The sequence below is a fragment of the Porites lutea genome, chromosome 8, assembly GCF_958299795.1.
Source record: "Porites lutea chromosome 8, jaPorLute2.1, whole genome shotgun sequence".
NCBI lineage: Eukaryota > Metazoa > Cnidaria > Anthozoa > Scleractinia > Poritidae > Porites > Porites lutea.
The window spans coordinates 7,119,709-7,144,771 of record NC_133208.1 but is presented as its reverse complement, the minus strand read 5'-3'; the positions used below and the strand labels follow the sequence as shown (position 1 = coordinate 7,144,771).

Below are 25,063 nucleotides of genomic sequence, written 5' to 3'. Positions count from 1 at the left end.
CCATGAAACCACATTTCTATCCTCCACCACCACATTTCTATTGTTAAGTTATTGATTTTTTTTTGTTGTTGTTGTTGTTGTTTTTATAATAATATGTGAAGGTTCTCTCTTGGGGTTTTTACTGTATAACTGAGCCAATTTGTATGCAAATGTCGGCTTGTTAACTCGCATAATTAACTGACTAATGGCGCGTGAAAATGACAAGACCATAAGCTCACTAAGCGCTTAGTCCTCTCCTCGAGATAGAATACCTGAATTTTGTGCTTGAGTTTTATTTATATCCTGTGTTTAGTCATGATAATTTAAAGAAATGATTAAAGATTTTTCAGTAACACTCAGTAACGATAGCGTGTTCAACAACTGAGCTCTTTCATTTTGAACACATAATAGTTTCTACATGAGCCAATCATCAGGGTTAAAAGAGATCGGGCGATTCTAGGTAAGCCTATTGTTCGTATTGTATAAGAGAGACATTCATTAGATATAGAGAAAGACACTTATCAGTATGGAGGAACCCACTTTTTTCCTAGGTTAAAACAATGGGTGACGTCATGGACTCGACCCTTATGCATATCAGTGATTTACCTCGACCTTACTCGACACCAACGGCGCTTAATTTCATCCCTCTATCACTACCGTGTTAGTAATGACAAGGGGAAAGAAAGTAAGGTTTGAGGGTATAACTCTTTTCCATGGGCGGATAATGGGAGAAATCGGTGAAAGAAGGTATAAATACTTGGGGATTATTGAGGCGGGTGTAATAAACGAAAAGGAGATGAAAAAGAGAGTAAAAAAGAAGGCTCTGAGACTAAAATGTTGAAATCAAGATTGAATTGAAAAAATAAGGTTCTAGCGATTAACACCTGCGCAGCTGTCAGTTCTGTCGGCTCAAGTATGGAGCAGGTAAGATGGGCAAAGGAAGAACTGGAAACATTGGATAAAATGCGGACTAGAAAGGTGTTTACAATGAATGGTGCTTTCCATTCAAAAAGAGATGTTGATAGGTTGTATGTATCAAGGGAGGATGAAGGTCGGGCCGACTAATAAGCTGTGAGGGGTGTGTGAGAGGTGAGTAAAACAGTTTTGGGTGGTATGTAAGGAATTCTTGGGACGTTTTACCGCAAGGGGTAAGGGGTAAGGTATATTGAAAGTGAGGAAACTGTCAGTTAAGCTGATTGAAGACATCTTGGAACAATAAGCTGACACTCGACAGCTGGAAGGAAAAAAGCTGCATGGTCAATTTAATGAGGAATACCTGGAACAACACATGTAAGAAAACTTGGTGCTGGTTACGAAAAGCAGACTCGAAGATCCAAACAGAAGCACTTTTTAGTGCAGGCCGGGAACAGGCTCACAGGACCAACCATGTAACTGATACTATGTTGACAAGACCGTGCGAAGCCCCCTTGTGTAGGTAATGTGGCGAGAAGGCTAGAGTGTAAACCATATTGTCTGTAAGTGTAACTATTAAGTTAGCCCAAAGGGGATATAAAAACAGACATGACAATATTGCAAAAGTAGTTCGTTGGAAATTATGTGAGAAATATCATCTGGGAGTGGTACGAACACATGCCTGACAATATGAGTAAAAAAGATGAAGTTAAACTACTGTGGGATAGTGAACATCCAATGTGATCATGTCATCGATGCTACAATAGACATGATCATGTGGTTGTAAACAAACAGGAGAGAGAGTGCGCCATTGTCGATATTGCTGTACCAGGGGATAAGAGAATTGTTGAAAAGGTTAAAAAATATCAGGAGCTTGAAGGGACATTACAAGGATGTGGAACACCAGAACTGTGCAGGTCATACAGATTGTTGTAGGATCATTCGCAAGTGTGACGAAGAACTTGGAGAAGTGGCTGGAAAGTTGGACACAAGAATTAGTATTTCATTGCCCCCAAAAAACTACTTTTCTAGGAACAGAAAGGATTTTAAGAACAGTATTAGTCAGTTCTAGAGCAAGGAGTCGAAATCTAAGGGTCCTTTTTCATGGGTCATGACTCGCTCCCTTAACAAGTACAACGGTATGAGATCAGCCAGTGCACAAAAAGAAGAAATAATAATGATGATAATAATAATAATTATAATTATAATAATTGATATAGTGATGATCTTGAATGATTATTATAATACTTATATAGTTAATAAGGGAAATAGGACTGAGTGGAGTCAGGAGACTACATAACTGGAGTCCAGTTTGTTTAATCATGAGTAACAATTAATCATAAGTAAACAAAATTTGTGATAATTTCAGATTTTATGAACTTTAAAACACTGCTAGAAGGAAAAAAAATAAAACAACAACATCGAAGAGCGCGCTCGGCATAGCGTTATTGTTGTGCCATTACTTAGTTATATGTGACGGGCACAGTCCAATTACAGTGTTATAACCATACAGTGGAACGCCGCCATACGACCACCCCGTTAATACGACCACCCCGTTTTTACGACCACTTTTTTGTGGCCCGAACAAAAGCCCACTCATTTTCGTATCTGAAAACCCCGTTAATCCGACCACCCCGTTATTACGACCAACGACCACCTTTGGGAGTCCTGAATCGTTATTTTCTTTATAAAATTACCCCGTTAATACGACCAGTCAAAATGCTTGGTGGGGCTGCTGAATGAAAACAGACACAATCTGACAAACAATAACGCATTACTAATATTTCATTGAATGTTTTTAGGCAAAGGTGTTAGCATGACATCCGGTAAATTGCAGTGTTCAGTAAAAAGGATGCATGAATAAATAATACAAAAGATCTGAAAGACTTCACTTTGCAGCATTTCGAGGCTCTCAAAGTTATATTGCCTTCCTGTTTCTGCTGCCTTCCACTGTGGCTTTTCTCTTCAAGTCCATTTCCTGTTCTTTTCTCGCAGATCGGTTATTTGGAATGTCTAATAATTTGTTAAGCATATCAACGTTTCTTGGCTGTCCATCAGTACACTTGTAAACTCATGGGATTTCCATCCCGTATCCTCCCCCACGCTTCACAAGCCCCTTCCTTTCATAACAAGGAACTGAAAGAAGTCAGTGTTTTTTCTCATTACTCGGTTTCGTTTACTGTTATATTGTTCAGTTGCATTGAATTGCGGTTGTAAGGTTGTTAATTAACTGCAAAAAGGTTTATTTATAGCGGATTAAAGGTATACATGTAGTAAAATGTAGTTTAAAAGCATTTTGCACCATAATTTGACCCTACCTCGTTAATACGATCACCCCGCTAATACGACCAACTTTCCATGGCCCGAAGGTGGTCGTATTAACGGGGTTCCACGGTATTTAGAACAGCAGTTAGTAGTGGTAACTGGACTTGGATTGGAATCAATTCCGTCTGTAATCATCGAATTGATTAGAGAAGACTGTTTCTCAGTATTCGTTTTCTGGGCAAAGACGACTATTTAGAAAAAAAGGCAAACTGAATGGTAGCACCTCCTGTTTTGCAGACGTAACCGAGTGTGCAATAGGAAAACACAACTGTAACGACAGCTCCATATGCGATAACACCAAACGATCCTTCCTATGTATCTGCCCGCCAAAGTATTTCGGCGTTAATTGCTTAGTTAAATATACTGTACATTGAGATTGTAGATTCCTCTGATAAAAAAGGCCGCTGTGTGATCGGGGTATGTCATATGATGAAATCATTGTCATTATCGTTATAAATTATTGATATCGCGGTTATTTCCCCTTTTTCGTGTATAGCTATTTAGAAACAAACAAACAAACGAGAAAGGTTTGTGGAATTCCTTAGGTTTCAATTTGTTAAAAGCACATGAAGTTTTGGCATGATCTTTACGGTCAAGTAATACAAGCAACATTTTCGCTTAACTTATTGCGCAACATTGTTACATTCCAAGTCAGACCTTCTTGTACAATCTTTAAAGACATCAGATAGCTACAGCAGCAAAAGAACAAGTACAAAACAAAAAAACATTTCTTTTTGCAATCGTTGATGTCTTTATTTTACTCTTCTCTTATTTTTAGCGTTCATGGACTCAAATATATTGAAAACAAATTCTTCTTATTTGTCCCATCTGGGAAAATTTCTGGAGCCTGCGGTTGGGTACAATTCCCACTGGTTACTGTGCTGGCGGGCTACAATGCACGGCTGGAATGCCTATCAGTTTCACAGACGCTGCGATGGAAAAAGAGACACAGTTACCATAATAAAAAACGGTAAATACGTTTTTGGAGGTTACACGGACATTCCTTGGGGTAAGAAAATTGCTTCCTCAGTTTAAAACAAAATAGCAATAAAACTTAAAGTTGAGCCAAACCAAAGTCTTCCTAACTATTTATACTGCTGTAAGAACTAGGGAGGCTCGCTGTTACGTATTAACGATTCTGTAAAATTGCGTATATGTTGAATATCTATCCTCCCGGTTCCTGGCGAGAAAATACATAGACCATAGTATTAACTCAATACTATGTCTGCTACAAAGGTCACAAAACTGTGACACCCACGGGCATTTTTGTCTCATTTTTGGCAACATAGCTATTAACCAACTCGAGTACGCTGATTTCGAAAATTACTGTTGCCAAGCTCAAGCTTGTGTTAAGGTAGAGTGGGGCATTTCCTTATGACTTCATTGTCCAAAAAAGGAGTTTTCCTTCCTTTCCCAATTTTAAACTTACTAGATCCAGAAATGGTTTCAAAGGGCTCTACGTACATTTTAAAGACCATTTAGAGAATTTATAAAACGCTGTTTCTGCGAATTTCGAGGCGTCACATGACAATTGACCACACCCATTGATATAAAATTCACACAATTATGGCTAAAGATGTGATGTTTATCGTGATAATTTCATAAACATAATTGAATTTAATAGATCCAGAAATGGCGTCAAAGAGTTTAGCGTATATTTTAAAGACCATTTAGAGAATTTATGAAACGCTGTTTCTGCGAATTTCGAGGCGTCACATGACACATCCTTTAATATAAAATTCACACAATTATGGCTAAAGATGTGGTATTTATCGTGACAATTTTTTTAAGATAATTAAAAAGTATATTAAAATAAGCCATTCTTTGATTGCTCGAGTTCTTGGCAATTATTGCAAAACCTTCCCATTCCTGCAATGTTCCTCTCACTAAATAAGTTACAAGACCAAGGCAACTTCGAAATTCGAGTAAGTTTAAATAGTTTAGGATAGCCGGACTGCTTCATAAAATGTAGGTGCATGGAGACATCTAAAAAAAAGGAGCTGCAGCGATTCTCTCAGTACAGACGTTGAGGAGTGGCTTTCCACAAGGACGGACGAGAGACGAGCATATCTGCTAGAAGCTCAATGGCACGGAAAAGTGTTTGTGATGAACAAAATAAAGAGGCAATAAAAAGAGACAGCGTAACAGATGTAACCACTCCTAGGGCTTTCCACAAGTTGCTCGGCAACTTTTTGCAACTCCTCGTATTTCGAGCAATTTTTTTGCATCCTGAGCATTTTCTCTAGTTATCTTCTAATTTTGAGATATCGGAGCAGCTTTTAGTGTTTCAAATTGGCCTTTCTTCCATATTTCACAATGTTTAAATAAACAATTTCTGAATTTCCCGTAAAAAAAAATGGAGCCAAATCCTCTCTCTTGATCATGGGCGCAAGATAAAAGTAACCGGGCTGCTAGGTCAGCTGTTTTTAGAGAAAATTCAAAATGGTGGACGAAGATTCACACTCGACTAACTTGTGTCTCGGGTGAAGGTCATATCAACATTTTTATTGGCTGGTTAGACTTTTTGGTTTTTATTTAGGACAAAGTTATTTAGCAACGCTGGTTACGCCGCAAATTGCACAAAGTGCTTAGAAATTTTACTTTTGTTGTACAAGTTGCATATTTTATCATCAGACCAAAGAAAAGTTTTCGTTCTTTTTCGAGCAATTTTTAAGCATCTTTCGTTACAAAAAGCAACTTTTGTTTGTTTTTTGAGCAACTTTTTGAGAAATTACGGGAAACTTTTTGAAAAATCTCGAGCAGCTTGTGGAAAACCTAACCACTCATTACTCACTTCGTCTCACAATGGTACAGAAATTTGTTATCGTGACGTCATACACAAAGTGAAAATTGAGCTTTTGTAGGAAAAGCTATTAAATAGGGACCTTAAGATCCGACGACGGCGACGGCAACGGGAACGCCACAAAAGTAATAAGTTTAATTAGCAAAACAACAGTTTTGCACGTGCACCACGCTTTTTTGTACATTTCTTTGCCGTCACTGCACGACTACGGCGTGAAAATGCCTAATTTCACGATGTACATAGGAGGTACATACATTTCCATGGTCTATACTCTCATAAACCATAGCTCTCGACCAATCAGCTCGCGAGGATTCGCTCAGTTATTGTAAAAAATAAAAGCGAGTAGGCTGTGTATAAAAGTGGGACGAGGACATCGGGACGTGTGTGTGGGGACTTGAGTCTTGAGGACGCGAGACGAGGGACTTGAGGACATCAAGTATGGGGCGTGGGACCGGGACGTGTGGGACGGGGAGGCGGGAACGTCAAATACAGGGACGCAGGGGGCCCGGGATGTGAATGATTATTGCAAATTTGTTATCGTGACTTCATACACAAAGTGAAAATTGAGCTTTTGAAGGAAAAGCTATTAAATAGGGACCTTAAGATCCGACGACGGCGTCGGCAACGAGAACGCAACAAAAACGATAGGTTTAATTAGCAAAACAACAGTTTTGCACGTGCATCACGCTTTTTTGTACATTTTTTTGCCGTCACTGCACGACTACGACGTGAAAATGCCTAATTTCACGATGTACAGAAGAAGTACACAAGGGACGTCGAAATTTCCTCTCTCTTTCTGAACTTGGATATGGTTCTTTGGAATTAAACTTTAGGAGGGTTCGCCTACATTTGACAAAGTTAGTGACTTGGAGTAATCTCGATGGAGATTGAAAGAACGCGAATTCACTTTTTCAGCGACGTTTTTCCTGCCCTCGCCGTCCTAGGGTCTTAAGGTCCCTAATAATCCTCCCCCCCCCCCCCCCCCCCTAACACAGAAAAAAAGTATTTCTTTTGACAACGAGGCGGCCTCCACTTCATTAAAAGGGCAAGTAGCACGAAGTAGTAGGAGAAGTGTCGCACCTGTACAATGGAGTCTTTCTGTACTTTGCCAAAAATCCGAAAACACCGAGAAGCGCTCAGATCATTTACAGCATTCAATGTAAGCAATTCAGTTCCAGCAATTGAATCATCTTATCTGGATTTAACCTGAATTTCAGACGATTACTTCGAGTCGTTTTTACTTCCTCAGTAGGGTCTGAATCGACTGGCCGCTAATACCGTCCAGTGACGTCACTACTCGTTTTCCTAAGTCATGCAAAAAGTAAAACACGATTTTCAACCGGCAAACAAAGAAATATCGTCTGGAAATGTTTACATGATACAGAAGTGCTTTACTCTTTTTAAATGTAATTCATATTTAACGTTTAAACTATCAACTGCATGCAGTACTCTGAACGAAGTCTGTTGTACGTTTAATTCAATACTCAAACTCGATCGCAATCACGCAGATAAAACAAGCTTATTAAAAAACACACACGGAACACTTCAAAAACACAAAGACTTGCTTTGATTGAAAAGAAGCTAATTTGGTCCTTAACGGAGTAGAAAGAAAACAAGAAAGAAAAGTCAAACAGAATCATTACACTTGACAGTGGAAATGACAAGACTTAAATCCCAGAAATTTTCCCACAAACAGTCACTGCCGAAGCCACCAAGCAGCTCTAAATTAAAAAACTACCGACTCTCCGCAATGATTCTTCATTGGAGTTCAATTTAAGAATCCATAATTTCGAAGACAAGGGCAATTTTGCTGTTTACCATAAAGATTGTCGAATTTTTTTAACTCCACGCAAACATGCAAGGCATGCGATCCGGCAATCCGGCTAAAATTTCTCATAACTATACATAATTCTGGGAATATTTGGACAACAATCAACCAATCAAACACTACCCGGTTTTCGGGTAGTGACGTCACACTGGGCGGGATTAGCGGCCGGTCGATTCAGACGTTGCTAAAAGAGTAAAAAAGGACTCGAAGTAATCGTCTGAAATTCAGGCTAATCTGGATAATGCAAAAGTGCCGGGAAGGTATCGCAAGAAGTGTCTGAGCGCTTAGTACCAGACTAGCAAAAAGAAAGAGGAATCTCAACAGGCAGTTATCGTTATGATTTTATCTGCTTTGAGCTCGGCCACTATACTGCAGAGCGTAACCAAATACTCCAGCTATCTGACGTATGGCCGGGATATAATAAGCTAACCCAAAAAACTAATACAAACATACCGCAGTCATCTATCAACAGGGAAGCATCATGAGAAAAGTTGGAGACTTGTTCGAATTCTTAAGCACTGATACGGGGGATTACATCATACAAGTTATGATGTACGCTCCTAGTTACTCAACGCTGTTAGTAGATCTACTGCACAAGGAGGGCCATATACAGCTACAACAGCCGAATCCTCAAGTTGGACCCCTCACTGGGGCAAGATACAGTCTGTTCTTGAAAGAGATAAATGGCACCGTTGTCCTAACTGGTTCTAAACCCGGACAACTTCCTGATGCAGTTCACTGCTAATAACATTGACATCAACCATTCGTTACTAGGTGGAAAGGACACTTTCCACGCAACACAGGTACCTGGTTGACAAAGAGGCCCAAATAAAACAAAGCATTTAGCAAGCTTGAGGCCCAAAGTGAATTGTGAAATTACTAGGATTCAACATTGCACAAGAAAAACAAAAAGTTGTATATGTATTCCTAAGTACATTACAAAAAAATAATGGCTGTCTTTACACTAGGCTGTTGAGTAAGACTTAAGAGCTGCTAAGTTTTACTTAACCAAAAATTCGTGTGTGAAGGCCTAAGTAAAATCTCAAGAAACTTTACTTTGTATCTCATTAAAGTCGGAAAGTTGAAACGATTCAAGAAAGTTTCAAGCGACTTGAAAAGCGTCCTTAAATCCGACTTAGCTGACTTGCGGTTACTTGCGGTTTCTTGGAGTGCTTACCATTTGACAGAAAAATCTGGCTGGGGTGTCGAAAGCATAATGGTAAGCGATTTACCAGTTTACTTTAGAGTTGCCACATCCATTACGGTTTGAATCCAAAAAGGGGGCGAATGCGTCTGGAACCGAGAAATTTGTAGTTGGTAAGCAATATTCAGTTTGGTTTGTACCAACTGGAATAAACGGACTACCTCAAAACGTACTCCTCAATTTTTGGTCGGAATTTCCAAAAAGTGACCTTACCATTTACCATCCATCTGGAATTTCCGAAATTTTCTGTCAAATGGTAAGCACCCTTAAGGTTTGAGAAAGGCGAAACACGTCAATCAATCGTAATTATGTTGCGTGGGAAAATAGCTTAAGTTAACCTGAAGTAAAAAAGAATCGGTTGTGAGTGAAGCTTTATTTTACTTAAAGTAATTAAAATTTACTGCTCTTGAAATATTTCTTAGCTTATTTAGGCTCTAGTGTAAAGACTACCAATGTGATAAATATACAAGTGATAAGGTGATTTTTCTATAAGAGGGCGTGGTCAAGTGTCACGTGATGGCTGTATGTTAATATAAGCAGCGTAAAAACAATCAGAAATTCTTAGAATATAAATTTTTAAAACACTAATAACGCTTTAAAAGAATTTTTGTCTCTTTTAAATTTGGAATTGTTAAAGGGGAAAGAAAACCCCTCATTTGGACAATGACGTCATACAGGAGCCGGCTCCTGCGTCATAGCGAAAATCCGTAAAACTCCACCTTAGCACAAGATCTGAGTTTGGCAACAATGATTTTCAAAATCAGCGTACTCAAGCTAGTAAGAATACCTATGTTGCCAAAATCAGACAAAAATTCCTGTGGGTGTCACATTTTGGTTTCCTGTGTACCCGACCAGAGTATACCCGCGCAAAAAAGTGAAAACTACCGTATTATAATAACTCAGAGCAATTTTTGCAGAAAAATCCTTTATATTTACCTGTCGGGATACCCGTCGAATGGAAAGTTAGAAATCAAATGTTTTCTGTCATGAACGATATTAGATACGTCATCTTTACCCGCGGCCTTTTTCACCATCAGTAGCGGCCATGTCTGATTACAGGGTTATTAATTCTTTCATTTAAGTCCAATTCTTATTTCTTCAGTGGCACTTACCAAGGTAACATGTGGATTTAGCGAGGGCCAAAAACAAAGCTCTCATTTGATCTTTTAAGTACTGCCTTTGAAGAAAGCTGTAAACCTGAGGCTTCGATACGGACAGTTGTTAGCGGATACCCTATTTTGACAAGTGTATGTCTAATATCAAGTTAATCACAAATCGAATATACCTTGGATTAACGCTTATAATAAGTGAGTGTGACATTTTACATGCGCTAATATGAAAGGGCGGACGTAAGGACGGAAGATTTTGTCACAATTAAAATTTCTTGAATGCATAGATAACCAAATTTTATTATCCATAGTGCCTGGCTGCTTGTGTTTCGCGAGCACGAGAGCCTCGCCGTTATACCTAATGTTTACCTACAATCCTCGTCACATTACGTTAGGACACCCCGTGCTGTACCCATTTCCTGACAAAAAATGTGCTCCTTCCCTCCCAGTGTTGTTTTTTTTTTTTGCTCCTGTCATTCCAACCCACAAAATCCAACATTAAGGGGGTAGAAAATACCACTACTGTCCCAGCTATTGTGACGAGTGTTGTAGGTATGTAAATTCTTGTACCTTGGTGAAACGATCAAGTCAAACACGTCGACATCATGTGTTCTTATTTACATGGGATTATTACGGGATGAAGAGAAATGCTTCATTATTTTGTTTTTAATTCATTTATTTATTTGTACGGCTAAAATTTATAACTTCGAGGAATCCATCTCCTCGGGCTATTGTGTCTAGTTACATATTTTGCTTTTGTTGTTTACACTTTTAGTTTTTTCGATCAAGTCAGTGCGTGTGAAGTTCCTGGTGGGGTACCCCCATAAATTTCGGATAGATGTTTGTCTCCGAGGGCCTGAAGTACTGACCCTATTTTAGGATGAGAAGAACGAAAACTGATACCTTATTTAAGGGTGTGTCTCCGTAAAAACCGACCAGTGATTTCGGATCAAAAAATTAACTTTCCTTGTATTCTAGGATATTAAAGTCTTTACCTAATTAGTTACAAAAATGCATTTTGTTTGACCGGAAATGCGAAATATAATTTTGTACGAATTTTTGAATTTTCGGCCGACTGGCACCGGCGCCATAGCCTTTGAAACTACAAAACTTGCCTACATTGCCGGCGCTACAGGAAGCAAACAACTCGATCAAAAAGCCCAATTTTCTTTCTTATATACGGATTCACCACTCTAGATGTCCTAGCCATATCACAGTTCTGAATTATTTATTCATTTTAAGGGCAAGAATCTTTTTCCTTGCACGTGTTATCAGTCTGCCATCAAAACACAAAAATAGGGCAACTTTAAGGGCAGTTTAAAAAAGTGTGGCACTTGTCTGAACTTTGCTATCTGTATTAATACAAACTAGAAACGATAGTTAAACGTAAAAAGGAATAAAATTTTTGTGCTTTTTACGTTTTCGAACTTGACCACCGTTTGAATTTCCAGAAATTTCTAAGACAAGATAATCAACGAAGACTTGCCTTGTTATTCTCCTCCTTTAACTTCGCTGTTTGTAATGTCCTTCTTGGTTTGTAGAGCCGGAATACTATTGTGCCTTATCATTTGTCCTCCAACAGAAGTTTTTGTCTTGTTTGTGATTAAAAAAATGGCACTCGTTGCTGGTCGCGAGAGTGACACGGGTGTTTCGTGACATTCAATTTTTTTTCCGCTATTTGTTAGAGGTAATTGCCTTTGAATCGACATACATCGATAAATTTACTTCTTCAGTTTAACGTAGATGCATTGAAAAAATTGGCTCAACACATTTTAGGGAAGAAAATTGAGAATTCACCAAAACACTACCAAAAGAAAATGAGGTGAAGCTACAAAAGTTCGTTCCAGGCCCCCTGACAAATGGCAAAATAAACTCAAAACAGTCTTATTCCCTAGTAGGATTCGAGGTCTCGAAAAATACTTTTAGAATAAAAATTGATTTTATCAAGTAAAATTGTCAAATTTCCCTACTAAGGTTGGAACGTTCCATACCATATTACACTCCCCATATCAGGCCCCAGCCAGGCCCCGACCTACCATATCAGGCCCCACGTATATTAAGCTAGGTTTCCCGTAATTCACTTATATTTCGATTTTGTTTCTTTAAAAGTAATAGCCGATTTCACAAAAGAGGCGGGTTAACTATCCTTCTTGACGGATAACGGCAGACAGTTAAGGTCAGACAGATTATTGCTCCCAAATTTAATTTAAGTAACCGTTCCGTTTTCTCATCAAGACAAATTATTTGTCTGACGCCATTTATCCGAATCATCCGCTGGTCTGTCGTGTGAGCGGCCAATAATAATGTCGAGAATAACAGGGAAATTTTAAAACGTGTTATTATTTTGTTAATAATTGGGGAAATATTGTACCCAAATGTTTAATATTAACAATCTAACTTTCATTGCTTACATGTTATGGAGTCTTACATGAGATACTAACCGGTAAGGACGTGCCAAGGTAAAGCAAACAAAAAAATCAAGGTCAGGGAATTTTCTACAAAGTCGTGAAAATCTCTTATTGGTATGTTCAAAATTATATTTTCCTTGCGCACAAGATCCCGTGTAATTTAGCTCAAAGACTTTGTAAATGAAGACAGGAATATTGATAGTTTGGAATAAAAGGGTCCAAGCAAATTTAAATGTGCATTGTTTATTCCACTTTTAATCACCACATAACATTACAACACTTTTGTGTCCTTTTCAAACTGTATTCATCGTGTAGCGATGTTCGCTTTTTATTTTCCTGCTTGGAGCAAAGGTCAAATCAGTTCTGGTCACGCCCCCAGAAGCTGTAACACTATGGTTTGTTACCACAACGACCTTGTTACAGGACACCACTATTACTCCGCGAACTGTAATAATCGCCGCAAATTGCATTACTAACGCAAGATGCACTAAGAATCGCCCCAAAATGTAATAACATTTTTAACGCAAAATGTAATAATCTTTCAAAGGAAAATGTAATTCGAACTTTCTAAGGCATAATGCATAATTTGTTTCCTTCCCTATCAAACTCAGTTTTCATCTCCGTATATTAATAAAAATTTTTTTTGTAATTTTTTCTTAAATAAATATTGATCTGTAATATCTTGCTTCCCTTTACGTGAAGTGTGTATGATACTTTGTATACTTTTATTGATCATCAACTGTCAGCTCCATGGACCTAGCATGAAATGGACGACGTTAACCCTTTATTAACATTTCTTGAAATTGACTGAAAATATAAGGATTGTATCTAGAGTACTCCTAGGAATCTTAACCAACAATACACGGAGGCTGCGGCTGCTACAAAATTGTCACTCAAAAAGTAAAGTCGCGGCTTTTACAAACTTTTTCTCGCTTTTCCCACTTCCCGCCCGTTCAATTAGTGAAATGTTAGCATACTTTCTTTAAGCTTTGAATGAAAGTAGGCACTTCCTAGCACACGTCATAGTCGTGCAGTAGCGGCAAAAAATGCACGTACAAAGAAGCGTGATACATGACTGTGCATAAAAGTTTTTGTTTCCGCAGTTCCTATTTTCTTTTTTTTTTTTCTTTCTTTTTTCTTTCTTCTTTTTTTGGCAGTTCTCATTGCCCTCCCAGTTGTCGTTGCTTAAGCTCCCTGATAGTAAGTACAATTAAACCTAACTACTCCATGTCCGCCAACGGATCATCACAAATTCCGGATACACTAGCACAAAATGGTGTGCAGAACCCGGGGTGTCCAGCATCGTCTGAGTCTGAATAAAATCTCAAAGACCCTCGTTTCCCTCCGATTTGCGAGAACCCTGCGGTATCTTTGTAGAGTCTGTTACATCCCAAGCAGCGTATTATCTCATACATTACGTAGTATTTCTTTTTAAAATCCTCTGAGGCGGTTGTCCAATCATGGACTGTATTAAGCCATTAAAAAATGGACGACTTTTCTAAATCCTTCATCCTGTGCCAGCTGTCGCCACCTCCTGCAAACTAGGCTGAGCCTTGCGATTGAAGGATTCCCTTCAATATCCCACACTAGTTGGAATATTTGTTGTATAATCTCGGTTGGTAGGTCTGTGTTTGCAGAATAAACAAAAAGCTGTCAATTTATGTATTTATGTCTTTTACAACTTGCTTTACTCAAGTTAGACACATTCTCTTCTCTTTGTTGTCCAGTCAGTCCTGATGTAACTATCGCGGGAACTATCGATGCTGGAATCTTACTCGAAACATATTCTCCCTAAATGCTATTTGTCATTTGTTACTTTTAAAGAATACAGCAGAATTAGATCCGTTGTAAATGCACGATTTTCAGTTAGTCCTTAGTTCGTTTTGCGCAGATTACTTTTTTGCTAGTAAAATAGTCATACCATTTCATAACAAAGGCTCCAATTCCGGCTTAGTTTATAGCCTACTATTAAAACTTTTCGGCCCTTTCGACTGTTCCATTGTCGCCATTTTTGGGTTCGTGGCACTAGAAGTTCGTTTCTATAAGCAATTAAAAAGAAATTACTTTAACAACATGTCATGTATCCAGGAACAACAACAAATCTTGTTACCTTATGGCAGTTGCGCAATTTACTGATGCTTTATCGAGCCTTAGTTGAGCCTCACTTTTTTAAAAACATTTTTCTTGTATCTTAGGTTTTTATTGTTTATTTACCTGCTCTTGGGATGGTTCTGCTTTCTTGCCTTTTTTGGATGGGTTTCCTTGCTTTTCTGGTATTGGTTTTTTTCTCTTCTTCAATTCCCACTCCCCTGACCTGTATTTTCTCTACAAAGTGTTAAGAGCGACGTGTTTAATAAATCTTATTATTATTTCAATTAACGATCAGAAGAGTCCCATCTATAACGTCATGTACCTTAAGTTTGGATTGTCTTCGAAGCTTAGCCTTGTACTCAGAGGTGATACTGGGTTTAGCCTCTTCACTTTTCTCCTCCGTTCCAATTTCCTTGTTAAGGTGTCTGTTAATCAAATATCCGTAAATGAAACATGTCACTGATTCAAAATAACTCAGGGTTTACTTCACTTACCCCTTGATAGACGACATACATTCCTTTGTGTGGAGAATAACATGGGCTATATGTAGCCGCAATCTGTCACAATCTCCCTATCAAAAATAGAAATGATACAAAAAAATTGAAGTTAACAAGTATAGCATTTATCTCTGCATCTTAAGATGTCCAATTTGTCATTATCTTTACCTGAGAAAACGTGGGTTTTTGTCCTGTTGCTAGGCACTCGGCCATCTAAAGCCAGAAAAAAAAAAATAGTTACGTTACCGGAAGCGTTAGATGATGATGATGATTATTATTATTAAACGCGTCAAAATTTTTGTTGCACAGTTATTGTAGTGCCAAAAGCATGGTACTCATAGATAAATAATTGTCCAACCTTAAGAACGAACACCCCACAGCTCTTTGCATCTTTTTGCACCGCTTGATAAAGTACTCTGTCTTTCCAAATTGAGCGGTCCTGGATGGTTTGGTCATCGAGCCGTCGACCCAAAAATAACCTAACCGTGATTCAATAAACATACGTACTCTTGTCATATAATAATAATAATAATAATAATAATAATAATAATAATAATAATAATAATGATAATATTGGACTCGCTGGAAGTTATTATTTCTGTATCACTGCCATCACTCAAGAGAGAATGAGCTTGCATCAAACAAATAGATTACCTTATTTTCTCGCTAAACTCCAACCGATTCTTATCGGAATTTAACATTGGATCGAAATACATGATCCCTTTTTTCTTTACGTCCACTGCCTGTGCATAAAAGAAGGAAATACAAAATAAGAGACAAGAAATTTGACGGTGGTAACTTTGGAGAACTGTGTTGGTTAGCCTTTCGAATAATATGATTATAGTTAGGGTATAAAGCCTACCGTCACGATGGTCACTTACCCCTAAACTCCAGTGACAATATCCTCTGTTAATGGGCAATAACAGAAGGCTGCTTTGTTCCAGAGACCCCTTTGGAAACAATGACAGTTCAAACATGCGTTATATACCGGATATGCAGAGGAATGGTTTTATTAGTGCATATAATTGCTAAATTCGCCGGCAGTCGTGATAATGAGTACGAGTGCTTTACATTAGGCAAATCCAACCGCTTCAAATCTGAAACATTCCAAAGTTTTTCTTTTCTTTTGTCTGCTTTTTTTCTGGTAATTTCTTCTGGTTCTCACCCAACATGTATAATATAACTTTCATACATATAAAATATACCTTGGATTTTCGCAGTGATGAAATATCTTTCCCATCTTCCAAACACTTTTCCAATCTGGTCCAAAAGAAGGAGTCGAACACCAGTTGTTGTCTTCGCTAAAGAAAAACGCAACGAGATTGAAACTGGGATAACTATATGGTCCCGGTTTATTTTGCACGATTTTCGATTAATTATGTCTGAAAGTTATTTTAGGAGTTTAGATGCATGTTACATATATACGAATCAAACAGCATTTGTCAGATCTAACCTTTGTGCTACATGCTTCTTCCAAGTACGCCATAAAGTAGTTGATAACCTAAGCAAATTAATGTATAAGTTTTTTCATATTGGAATAATTTCTTCAGTTACTTATTCTGCGTGTACGTTTTAACGTACGTTTTAAGAGGGTCTCAATGGGGTTAACCGATAGGCGTAAAACGGCCAAAAATTTAGCCGATAGCCGTAAAAATTGAAAAATTTTAACCGTTAGCCGTAAATAGGGTAAAAAAAGAGTTAACCGTAAAAGAAAGTGTGTACTGTCGCAATTTGTAATAATCATCGCACTTTGTAATACCTGTCCCAATTTGTAATAAATCCATCGCACTTTGTAATACCTTTTTCAGAGTAATCAAACTTACTTCGTCAACATTAGTATAATGCCAAAATATGCATGGTACTTCATAAACAAAGATGATGATGTCAGCTAGCACGCAACATCTCTGCTCATTCAACCATTTAACTTTATTCACCGTCCTAAACATTTTTTTTAGATTAATGTTGATTAGTTATCTGACTTACGAAATGCTGTATTCTTAAACCTTGCTATTGTACTAGGTGGTTTTCTTTCAATGGTTACCCGGCGGGTGTACTTCCTTATATGGCCAATACGGGGATGTACCTCTGGACAGAGCGTTGTCAGAGTACAGAATCTAGACACACTAGACACAAACGAGCCATTATTAAAAAGCATTTAATTTCCGCAAATCGTAACATCCATCCTACGTCATTCGAATAAGGACACCAGGAGAGTTCCTTGTTAGATCTTATAACAAGTCGACACAACACGTGGTGCATCGTCCTTATCTAACGCGCAATCTTAAAGAAGTAATAGTGGCTTCTTTTTTGGCCAAATTAATCAAAAGAGGCCTGGAAAGATTCAAAATGTTTACTGCAAATAATTAAAAAAACCTCACTAGTGGCAAACCGTCGAACTACAACAGAAACCTAAACGCAAAATCCAATTAATCGCTGGCCAATACCTTCGTATGTACCTGTTTTTATAACACTCACTTGGGGTCTTACCCTGAGCCGGCAGGGCATTTGGTCCATTCTTCTCACTTGATTTGGTCCCATATAGGAACAAAAGGAGTACTCACTCCATCTTAAAATAATTGTTTTCTATAAGGAGTCCTCTAAAGCAAATACCATGGGGATAGTAAAAAATTATCCTTCCCTGCGTATATACAACTCGTAAGACCTTGCAATTTTTCCGAGCGTGTTCTGGATTACTGTTTTTCCACAAAATGGAAAGGATGGAATAAACCATCCATTACTACTTGAGTTACCCCATGTAAGGATCAAACCAAAGACACAAGGCCAACAACGTAAAAAAATGATACCCTATTAAAGGCTCGAGATCCTCAAAAACCATACCCTATCAGGCGGTACTTACCTATCTAGCCCATTCATATATGGGATTATCCACCCCCCCCCCCCCCCCCCCCGCCCACCCCCGAAGACTTCACTTGGCAAGCAAACATGGATTTGGACGACGAATGCCAGGTTATTCATGAATTTTCTGTTGTTAAATGTTGCTTTTGTTATTTAAATATTTTTGAATTTAAACATGATTCATCTCTTTTTGGTGATATGTCACAGGAAGTTTCATGTCTTTCATAAAAGCGTTTCTAGTTGGTCACGTGATTAATCAAGGCAGAAAAATTTATAGCGTAAGACATGCGTGTTTGACCAAAGAAAATGTTACGGAGATGTTACGTGCTAGCAGACGTCATCATCTTTATTTATGAAGTACCATACATATTTTGGCATTATATTAATGTTGACGAAGTAAGTTGAATCACTCTCAAAAAATTATTACAAAGTGCGATGGAATTATTACAAATTGCGACAGCTTAGTTTATTACAAAGTGCGATGGACTATTATTACAAATTGCGACACCTTTTTTATTACAAAGTGCGACACGGTTTATTACAAATTGCGATAGGTATTACAAAGTGCGATGAATTTATTACAAATTGCGACAGGTATTACAAAGTGCGATGATTATTACAAATTGCGACAGTACACACCCCTTCTCCGATTTTTTCTCAGGGGAGGGGGCCGCTATACACAGGCTATCTGGAAAGGATAATCCCGTCTTCAAAAGTCAGGCGGATTGTTCATTCAAACTTAAAGCTATTCCATTTTCAAATTAAGACGTATTACCTATCTGACGCGAATCATCAAACGGATAACCCGTCTCACACGAATAATCCTTCTCTAGTGTGAAAACGGCCATTTCTGTTATAATGAATGTCGTGCCCCGGCCTTGAGTTGGGCGTTCGCGTGTCTGCTTTTGCTTTTTCACAAAAATTATTTTTAGATTGACTATTGACATTTTTAAGTGTAAAATAATATTAGAAGTGGAATACGTTATAAAAAGTATAATCTATCAAATGTTAAAATTTTTCAAAAGAATAGCTTATTTCATCCCATGATGATCCGAAGACCTTTATTCAAAAAAATACAGGTTAATTAATATTTAACTTTTTGAAACAAAAGAAGTTAATTTTTAACTTTTGGTTAACCGTAACTGAAAAAAATTAACCGATAGCCGTAAAAGAGCCAAAATTTTAGCCGATAACCGTAAAAGCCACCACCCCATTGAGACCCTCTTTTAAAAAGTGTTTCTATTCAAATTTGAGGACTCGCAGCCCGGGGGGGGTACTCCCATACATTACCTATACGGGTATGTGCCGCCCAAAGGGGTCGTGATTTTGAAGCTCCTGGTTTAGAACGGGGTATCCATTTCAGAGGCGTTTTCAAGAACGGGGTATAATATTTCGAACGCACGAAAGCTCTCCCCTTTTTTAAGCAGCCATTTGAAAGCATTCAAGGACAGATTGCTTTTAAAAATACGGTTCAGTGCGTTAACAAAAACCGTTGTACTCTTGTTGCACCCTAGAACGGAGTATAAAAAATTGGCCCATTTCTAGAACGGGGTGTTAGTTTTAGGGCGAATTCTAGAACGGGGTATAAAAAATTGGCCTATTTCTAGAACGGGGTATCAATTTTAGGGGAAATTTTTTCTAGAACGGGTTGCCAATTTGGAGTCCCGGGCCGCACATACCCACCCAAAAAATACCCAAGTGCCCCCCCGGGACTCGCAGTTATAACGCGGCTCTCGTCGGTGACCCAAAGGGTTATACCACCCCCCGTCCCTAATTTATTTCTCTAAATGTAACGTGGACACGTAATAGATTCTGCTTGAAAAGTGGGAAATTTTGTCTTTCAATGACTCAGAACTTATGTTAACTTAAACGCAGCAACGACGACGAGCAGGCGAAGGGTCCCGACGCGGTGGATAGGTGTTGATTAACCGTGGAGCCGTACAACAGAAGACTGACAAAAAGACATAACACGTGCATGAACCCTGCTTAGACAAGGAAAGGTGCACTCAAGGTCGAAGCCCGGAAATGACAAAGCAAACATAAACCGACCTTGCAACCTTACTCCCCGAACACATAGAGTTTATGGTGTCGCGACACCAGAGATGGCCTGATGTTGTTCATCATACTTTTGTGTTCTCATTGTAAAGCTATCATAGGATTAGCTAAGAGGTTTTCAGCCCAATAGTTGTTGTTTTCATAGAAAGAGTGGCTTTTTGTAGTCTTAGAACTATATTTACATACGAACTTCTGCTGGGAGTACTGTTTAAAGAGTGGGGCCTGGTTTTGCAGCGGGGCTTCGTTTCCCTTGTTCGTGTAGTCAAGCGATATGAAGCGTGGGGTTTGACATTGTACGTACACAACGTACTTAATTAACATCGGGCATCAGGGGAATCCGGGGAAGCTCAGCAGTGACAGCCTTTATGGGGAGGCCTTCACCGAACCCAAACGAATTCGTTTTTAAGTCTTCAGGTATATGAAAGGATATGGGTTTCACTAGTTGAAATATATTAAAGGGTAGACTTTTCAGGCAATGTTTACCGCAAGGAAAAAAATGACAGAACACTGACAGAAAATAACAGAAAAGAAAAGAAACGTCTTATATCTAGTGTGGATTCGAGGGTAAATTTTTCTCGATCTCCTTTCGTGCGAAAGCGGGGGCCGGGCAAGGGGGATGTTTATCGTTTTCTGGGATACCGGGTCCCATATTTTCCAGTCGGACCCAAATAATAACTCGGACTCGACTGCTTTATTCGGACACGAACTTAAATCTGGTCCGATCTATCTCAGGTGGGATCTCAAAGAAATCGGGCTCGATTTAAAGTAATCGGGTCCGAATTGTTTTGATCAGGCCCGATTGAGAATATAGGGCGTAGGCTTGTTGAAAGAATATTGTACGTATTCAGGAGCACTTAGGAAGACCTTAGATAACAATGACCTCAACCAGGTCGTGCGTCCAGCCGTTTTTGTGAAGACCAAAGATTTGGCTGGGGGCTCAGTCTCGCATGCTAAAAAACAACCTGGTCTCGCTCATTCTTATTGAAGGATTTTCGAGCCCATAACGCGGCCGAACCGGTTACGGGACCGACATAGGACCAACGTTATCAAATCAATTTTATTTGCTACTGACGTCATTGCAATTCCGTTGCAATTAATCTTTCTCTCATCGGTTATCGGGTTATCAATGTACAGCGAGTGTAATTTATCATGCAAGAAGCACGTATTAAACCGAACCAAAAGGTTTCCACCACACGTTCCCCACTGACCGTAATAGCTTGTCACATAAATAAAGTAATTTTTTTTCCTAGGTCACAAGGTTCAAACGAACTTAACCCATGCACGTTTTTCTACAAAATTGTTAAGTCGAAAATAATTAGGGCCTCTCTAGTCTTTCAATTCTGGTGCAGGTAAAAAACGATCATAATCCTGTTAACGGGGTATCAGAGTGACGTCCTCATCTACAAAAGAGTGATTTACCTAGAACAGAATACAAATAGGGTAGTGAAGTAGTCTTGAAATTTATTGATACTTGCACTTTCATGCTTTTTTGCAAAGCAATCACAAGGCAACTGCTAAAAGCAACAACAACAATCAAAATATACAGAGAGAACAGAACAGTAAATACTCGGCGTGACGCATGGCGTAAGCATAACATTTTTATTAAATAAACTTCTGGCTTCCGGAACTCTTACTCGCTTTGCCATTAAGAATTTTAGTATGAATATTATTAATGATCAATTATGCCTCACACATACGAACAGACCCGCCCTGACGAATATCAGTTTGTATTTTAAGTGGTTCGTTATATCTTTTCTTTCTTTCTGCAACGTACATACGGAACATGTTTAACCTCGAAAATCTCTACAAGTAGATTTTCCCAAGGCCACAACAGACAGTCGAACTGTACCCTCCTTCGCTATGGTAAAAAAAACAACAACAACAACAGCTCGTTATTAAGGACAGTTTGCTTTGTCCCTGGGGAAAGAAAACCCTTACATTTTCTCTAAATTCACCCCGAGATGGTCCTAAGATCTTTATTTGGCGTTAAAGATACAAAAATAGCGGTTTATAAATATTTAACTCTTTGAAACAAAAGGAATTAATTTTTAACATTTTTGTTAACCGTAACTGAAAAAAATTAACCGAAAGCCGTAAAAGAGCCAAAATTTTAGCCGAAAGCCGTAAAAGCCACCTCCCCATTGAGACCCTCTTGTCTGCTTCGTGTCCAGTCCACGAGGACTGGGCTTGTCACGCATACAACTACGCATACGTATTTCAAATAGATAACTGGGCTAAATTGCTTTCTTAGCGTCTTATCGCGTCACATTTGCAAAGAAATTAGTTTTATTTGCCCAAGAAATTTTACTGCCATATCTTGAGGAGTCGATCCTAAAGAAAAACTATTTTTAGCAAAGACCTCGAGGTCGGGTGTCACAAACCAGTCACCCTCGCGGATACGACCATTTTACAAACCAGATAACATTGCAACAAAACAAGTATAAACACGGAATCAACGGCCAATATAGTTTCAGACGTTTAAGAAATAACCTTAAAATGAAAAAGAACTAAGGTGAGATCCATCAAGCCATCAAGTGAAGTTGACTTTCACGAGCAAAGCACAAGGCAAGTGTTCGTTAATTATCAGGTCTTCAAAATTTCTGGAAATTCAAACGGCGGTCATATTCGAAAACGTAAAAAAAACACAAATTTTATTCCTTTTTACGTTTTACTATCATTTATAGTTTGTATTAATACAGATAGCAACGTTCAGACGGGTGCCACACTTTTTTAAACTCCCCTCAAAGTTGAGCTATTTTCGTGTTTTGATGAAAGGCTGATGACACGTGCCAGGAAAAAGATTCGTGCCGTTAAAATGAATAAATAATTCAGAACTGTGATATGGCTAGGACATCTGGAGTGGTGTATCCGTATACATGTATTAAAAAGAAAATCGTTTCTTGAACGAGTTGTTTATTTTTCTGTAGCGCCGGCAATGTAGGCGATTTTTGCAGTTTCAAAGGCTATATTGCGTCGGTGCCAACCGGCCGAAAATTCAAAAATTCGTAAAAAATAAAATTTCGCATTTTCGGTCAAACAAAATGCATGTTTGTGACTAATTATGTAAAGACTTTAATATCCCAGAATATAAGGAAAATTAGTTTTTTGATCCGAAATCACTGGTCGGTTCTTACGGAGACGCGCTCTTAAGGCGCACCCCTACAAAATGAGACCCACTTCAAGGAAAAAAAACACAAAATAAAAATTTAAAGGCAACACATGCCCTGAGTGATCAGAAGGCCTATTCGTAAATTAATTGTCAGTCACACGCGAAGAAAAGAGCGTGAGTGAAGAAACGCCGAAAAAGTCTTCATTAAGTCGCTTTCATGATACTCTAAGGTAAAGTTCAGCTAACAGACCATTTTTTTTTCTCGTGTAGCTGGGCGTTTATACCTGTAGACTCTTGAATGTTAACCAATTGATAACGGCGGGAACACAACACTAACAAGGGAAAAATTGATTCAGTATGGAAGGATAAGACTCTCAAATACCATACTTTTTCGGGCGTTACATACCCATCTAGCCAAAATATGGGAGTACCCCACTCCTGCCCCCTCCGAACCCTCCAAGGAGTCAAGTTGAAGTTTAGTAAATTGAATCTAGTTTAAGGTGGCTCCGTAATTAATAGGCATGGTCATCATTGTCCTTCGTCCCCCCTGGGTGAGGTGCGAATTCCTCGCAGAACTGCCGCTCTTGCTCATTTTGTAGTCATAAACAAAGGTGCTGGACAGTTCTATCTGAGCTCTGATACGAGGTAGCGTCCAATCTCAATACTTTTTTCCTGAGTTGGAAGCAACGAACAGCAGTAAAAGTCGTTGAAAATGCATTGCAATACATCAAAATGTATGCAGCAGGAGTTTGAGCGAAAACTGCCAAGGGATATTTTAAAACTGTCGAAGAACAAGTAATTCTACTTCAGAGCAAGGTTTGGAGCAATTTATAGTGCTTCTAAAACTAAAAAGTACCTTTTAAAGAATAGCACGATAGGCAATCGGCTTTTGTTTTAAGAATTAGCAAACGCTGAATTTACTTGTCCCGAAAATTCAAACTGGTGTCTCCTTCTACCTGATAGTAATTTATTTTTGAAATTCCAAAACATTTTCACAGCTGAATTTTGAGCGACTTTTAGTTACGGACTTCTGCTCCAACGATTTTTCTGAAATTCCTCTGGCATATTTATTATATCAATTGAAGCCGATACTAGAAATTTCAGTAAAAAACATCAGAAAAATTTTTTACTAGACGCGATTTTCTTTGAACAGTGGGGTCCTTTTAAGCGCTAATTTCTCAAGAAATATTTACCATCAATAAAATCGGAATATTTTGTATTATTGCCGGATGATATCTGTTGTTCTTTGCAAAGTTTCGCAGCCATCGCGTCAAAATCGAAAAAGTTATGACGGAAAATTTGTCACAGCAAAATGCTCTGGTATTAATTACGGAGCCACCTTAATACCTACTGCAGCTATAATCACTTCTGCACAAAACAGGTATCAAACTTGTTATGATCCCGGAATCGGTTCAATGAGGCCCTGTTGGGGAGGGGGAGCGTAGGGGGAGGGGGTTCTTATCCCTTATTCTTGTAAATCTAAGAGGAGATATCCCTTATCTCTAAACGTTGTAAGAACGTTACAACTAAAAGTAAGAGAACACACATGGGGAGGTGCTGGGGGAAAAACTTGCCCCTTTCCCCGCCCTTTTTTGTGGGAAAGAAAAAAAAATGTTTGCCACAAATTTTTGTAGTTACATTCATGTTAAAATTAAAGAGGGTATAACTGTATCTGAAAAGATGCAATAGTCATTGTGATTGTTATGGCATTGCAAAGGCTCGATTAATCCGTTTCCAGAGGCGACTTTTTACGCGCGTAAACAAGCGGCGATTTCACAAAGACTCTTCTCGAGTGCTAACAAAAACACAATAACCATGCAGCCGTTGTCTCGTGGGTTTTGTGAATATAGTAAAATGGTTTTTCTTGGCGGCAAAGATATTCCCACC

At 38.6% G+C, this 25,063-nt stretch overlaps 2 protein-coding genes across 2 annotated transcripts in view; one reads left to right on the top strand and one right to left on the bottom strand.

The window, feature by feature from the left end:
• The window catches only part of LOC140946539 (uncharacterized), a 31,774-nt gene that overhangs the window by 5,785 nt on the left and 926 nt on the right, over positions 1-25,063 (top strand). Inside the window, exon 3 of the mRNA XM_073395668.1 lies at positions 3,995-4,225. Coding sequence (XP_073251769.1) covers positions 3,995-4,225 — 231 coding nt within the window. The remainder of the gene's footprint in view (positions 1-3,994; positions 4,226-25,063) is intronic.
• LOC140946540 (sentrin-specific protease 1-like) lies at positions 15,046-16,642 on the bottom strand. The gene is made up of 7 exons (XM_073395670.1): positions 16,610-16,642; positions 16,362-16,457; positions 16,038-16,106; positions 15,811-15,899; positions 15,515-15,635; positions 15,325-15,369; positions 15,046-15,084 (listed from the first exon to the last, which is right to left on the bottom strand). The coding sequence occupies exons 1-7, from the start codon at positions 16,640-16,642 to the stop codon at positions 15,076-15,078; spliced, it is 462 nt and encodes a 153-aa protein (XP_073251771.1). The 3' UTR covers positions 15,046-15,075.